The following is a 4,455-nucleotide window of genomic DNA, read 5'->3' as shown; positions in this document are numbered from 1 at the left end:
TTGGGGACAGCTACTTCCCAATACAAAGTACCCTATAAATGGTGATTTTGTATATATTTAGCGTATCACTTTCTCATTTAATGTCCTGGGTTTAAATAGGTCATGACATAATCTTTGTAAATATCTAGCCTATGTCTGAATACTCAATTTTATTATTTTTGTTGGTTTTTTTTGTTAAGGGACAGCACTTTGCACAAAATCGGTAGAATGTCCCATATACTGTTCTATTGTTCTATATCTTCAATAAAGAAGAATAAAAAAGAGAAAAAAAAAGAAAAAAAGAAACTGCAGCCTCCGGTATTGCAGCCTCCGCTCAATAGGTGGCGCTGTGACGAAAATTAAACGGTCCTGAAACTGCAGCCTCCGATACTGCAGCTTTCCACTATTGGGGATGGGTGTAAGCCAGCATTATTTAGCTGAACAGCCACAGGGTAGTGCTACTCGCACGCACTTCTGTACAAAACTACACACACACACACACACACACACACACACGTATTGACAGCTCGGTGTGACTGCGCATAATGAGTCATTTAATGCCTTTTTGTAATTTGCGACATGAAGGGCAAAACTTTATGAAGTTATCGAGACCAAAAATAAAACCCCTGTCTATCATGTTGGCTGTGTTTACAAGACAGGGGCTGATCAACTGACCTGTAGAGTAAGATCATGTGACAGAATGGAGGCGTCGCTGAAAACATTCACCCGTTCACCACATACACACACCAGCAGGAACCCATTTCACAAACGGCAAAGGCGACAGTTTTCAGCTATCAACTAAGTGGACGACGTTTATTTACCCACACCGCAATGAAATGAGGGGAGCATGGGGGCCAAAGAGTCGAGGATAGGATTCCTGTCGTATGACGAGGCCGTTAAGAGAGGTAAGCCGAAAAGCAATTGGCTAAATCCACCTTAGTTGCGCTAGCTTAGCTAACTGATAACTGACAGCTTTTAGGCTAGCCCGGTATATAGGAGGAGGAGGACGTCCTGACCACCCATTAAAATCTAGCGGTTTCAGTGGCCTTGGTTATTTGATATGGTAGACACCTGACAGAAAGTAATACACGGCCTCTACCGATTTGTTAGGATCCATTAGTCAATTCGGCATGGAAGATTGTCGGAAAGCCTCACACGATTAATAACATGTTAAGTTTAATGTAAGCTCAGCCGATATTTTCTGCAGTCGCCTTCAACTAATACAATACACAACGCTGCGTTGCAGAAGGAAGCGTTTGAAGTCATTAAGTCATACATAGTTTGTAGTTAGACATCATTGTATGGATCCTGTCCATCCCGAATTGGGTTATTCGTCCTGTCAATATTGAACTGGAGCTAACTACTATTCTATGAGGCGCATGCCGTCGCCTATCAGCAAGGTCACGGAAAATAGACAGATTTTTGGATTGTGTTTGGCGTGACGTTCTCTCCATGGCTACGAAAGCGTTGGTTGTGAGCCTTTTGTTGGCTAACGAGGAAGGATGTGCTGGCTTGACAATATTTGCGAAACAGTTGTGTAGAGACGGCTTTGAATGTGTGCTAACTTTTTGGCTAACAATACAGTGTGCCACTTAACTAGCTTAGTTTTTAATTACCTGAGCCAGCTAATGTTGAGTAAGTTAACGGCAATGTCTGTACTGCTACTAGCTTAACGTTACTTGTCTATTAGCAAGACAGTTGGCTAGCTGGGTTGACTCAGCCATGTTCTTAGAGGGAAATACCTCTTGACTGTTTTAGCCCACGTCTGGCGGATTTCAAGCCTATGTGGTACGGGCTAACGTTAATCGTCGGTGTTTGTGCTGGGGGACTGTCAGGTTGCTTCTGCTGAACTGTACACACACCAGTTAGCTAGTGTTAGCTGCATAGTCGGGACATTTGGCAGAACAGCAGACAGCTGGACTGAAAGTTGCTGTCGCTGCATTTAACGTTAGTTTAGTTAGAATTTAGCCTGTGGACATTTTTTTTAAACTGTAGGCGCCATTTATTGATCAGTGAATATATAGTGAATATAGACAGGGTCTACCAGACCTGTATACACTGCAACGTCAGATAATGTATTTTACATCCCAGGGAATCATGGGTGCCTTTCTGAAACATTTTGCTGTCAGATCAGGTTATATGCAGGAGTGAATTTAGATAGGACAAGCAAATCACAGAGCTGGGTAACGCTGTGTTGTAACGTCATGTCATGCTTAGAGCGTTGGTGCACTTATGTAAGATGTGGGTGAGCATTTATCAGGAAGCACATAGGAGATCTTATCCTTGATGGCCTTTTTGTTGCACTTCACTCCCTGGGTTGCCAATAGCTTAACTTTGTTTTGATTCCAGGCTATGAGAGGCTGTTACACATCTGTCCAGGACACTGTCATATCTAAACCAGGGTTCAAGAGGAAAGTCAGACAGACCATTGCATTCATATTTATAAATGTTCTTGGGTATGTAACTTATTTTCAGTCAGGATTCTTCACTATTATTTTCATACAGAAGCTCCTGTTTGAACAAACAGTGACCTTTTGTTGCTTCCATTGCCTAAACAGCATCTTTTCAGTATCATCTGAGGGATTAAACAGTATATTGAATTTGGTGATATCCCGATTTGGTGATACCACGAATTGTCTCGATATGGGACTGTGATGAATATGCCATAACATTCCATGGTTATTTTGTCAGTATAACTGCATTCTATTCCTGTCAGACTGCCTCATGAAGATGTTGGTTCAGACAAACAAAAAATTAATGTGATGTCTAATAAAACGTTATCTGAAAATGGATTTCACAGGGCTCCAGACTAACTTTTTTTTAGTAGGAGCACTGCAGCCTCTAACTGAAAATTTCAGGAGCACAAGCAGAAAATTTGGATGCACACCTTAAATCGTCCTGCAATGCAATTATTCACATTTTTGGCCATTTTAATGGTATCATAAACTATATGTAGTCTACTGTGTATTAACATTGGACTGTTTTAATTATTGAAGTATTTAACATCACAGAGACTTGTGGTCAGTGGGGTGTGAGAATTCTTAAAATAACATCTGTACAGATGTGAAGCCCTGACTGTATCTGACTGATTTTTAATGAAAGCTGTTGGCTTGTTTTTTTTTTCTTCTGAAAAATATAAACCTTATAGTCAGACACAATTAGTTAGCCTATGTAGTTGAGGTGACACGTTTGCTCAGCTGCTCTGCAGCAGCTAACTGATATGATGCTGATTTACATGAGAATTCATGTAAAATGGAGGTTGAACCATGAACATAGATTACAGAAAGCCTGTAAAGCATTTGATCTATCATCTATCATACTTAAAACTATCTATCATAATTAAAACAATTGGAGACTGACAACAAACTGATATATGAGTCTGATAATATTTTAATGAATCAGCATAGCGCCGGACATCGTCATCATATCGTGTTTCTGTGACTTCCTGTATGGACTGAAGGCTGCTGGAAACTGTCAGGAAACCCTCTGACTGAATCCAAATGACTTCACTGCACTTGCAGATTCGCAGACTTTGCGGGTGCGATCCTGGGAAATCTGGGAGTGCTTAGGGCTGTCCAAAGCTACACTGTCATCCAGTCCACAAGGAGCCTAAAGTGGACTTTCTGCAGACTTCCAGACAGTCTGCTTGGGGTGCAGACTTTGGCAGACTTCCCCGATTTAATAACCCACAATTAATTGCAAAATGGACATGATGTTGTAGGTTTTTCAACTGCCAAAAAAAAAAAATTGTATAAAAATTGTGTAAAATACTTACTGATAGTTTGGTCTATTAAAATGTTACTTGAATTGTGTGGGCCAGAAATAATGTTTAACCACATCATGATACAGAAATATGTAGAAGTGTAGGCTGTAAAGGGGCTGAAAATACATTTTATCATTGCAGTCTATCAGGCTGCGCAGTGTAATAGAATAAAAAATGGCTGAAAAATAACAAAATAAGGTCTTCTAATGTAAGTAATGCCCAATTTATTGAGGTATAGTCCTGTCCTTATTTACAAACATTTCTGTTTTTGAATACATGTAGCCTGTATGTTATATAGAGATATATTAATACAATTTTGTTTAGTCACAAAAAAAGGCTATACATGGGATTTATATCTATAGTAGGCACTATGCATCAACTTATGACATATATATGAGTATGACAGCAGCGATAGTTGAACATTTGCATGGCAGGGTCCGACGTTAAGGTGTTTTTCCTACTTGCCCTTACGGGCAAGCACTTCTCAAATCTACTTGCCCCATCTAAATTCTTACTTGCCCTGCCTAAGAGGTTCTTTTTCTGGCTGTGTGGTGCATATTTTCGCTCATGACTTATATCTTACGTCAGCAGAGACGCTCAGCCAATGGAGGCAGCAGCACATAAAAAAGCAGCACACTGCAACTGGCCCCTCCGAGGACAGAAACAGGAGAGGAAATACACGATTACAGGCCTGGAGTTAAGATATTTTTAGG

General features: G+C 40.4%; 1 protein-coding gene across 4 annotated transcripts in view; it reads left to right on the top strand.

Annotated features, from left to right (window-relative positions):
* The first annotated feature begins 519 nt into the window (after positions 1-519).
* Positions 520-4,455, top strand: part of usp32 (ubiquitin specific peptidase 32) — a 204,231-nt gene continuing 200,295 nt past the window's right edge. For 2 of the 4 annotated variants that reach the window (XM_050055481.1, XM_050055453.1), the window contains exon 1: positions 521-884. In XM_050055481.1, coding sequence (XP_049911438.1) covers positions 827-884 — 58 coding nt within the window. In that variant the 5' untranslated portion in view covers positions 521-826. Of the gene's footprint in view, positions 885-4,455 lie in introns of all 4 variants that reach the window. The other 2 variants (XM_050055471.1, XM_050055462.1) reach the window with 2 other exon arrangements.

The sequence above is a fragment of the Epinephelus moara genome, chromosome 2 (assembly GCF_006386435.1).
Source record: "Epinephelus moara isolate mb chromosome 2, YSFRI_EMoa_1.0, whole genome shotgun sequence".
In the NCBI taxonomy this organism is placed as follows: Eukaryota; Metazoa; Chordata; class Actinopteri; order Perciformes; family Serranidae; genus Epinephelus; species Epinephelus moara.
This window is presented reverse-complemented; position numbering and strand designations above follow the sequence as displayed.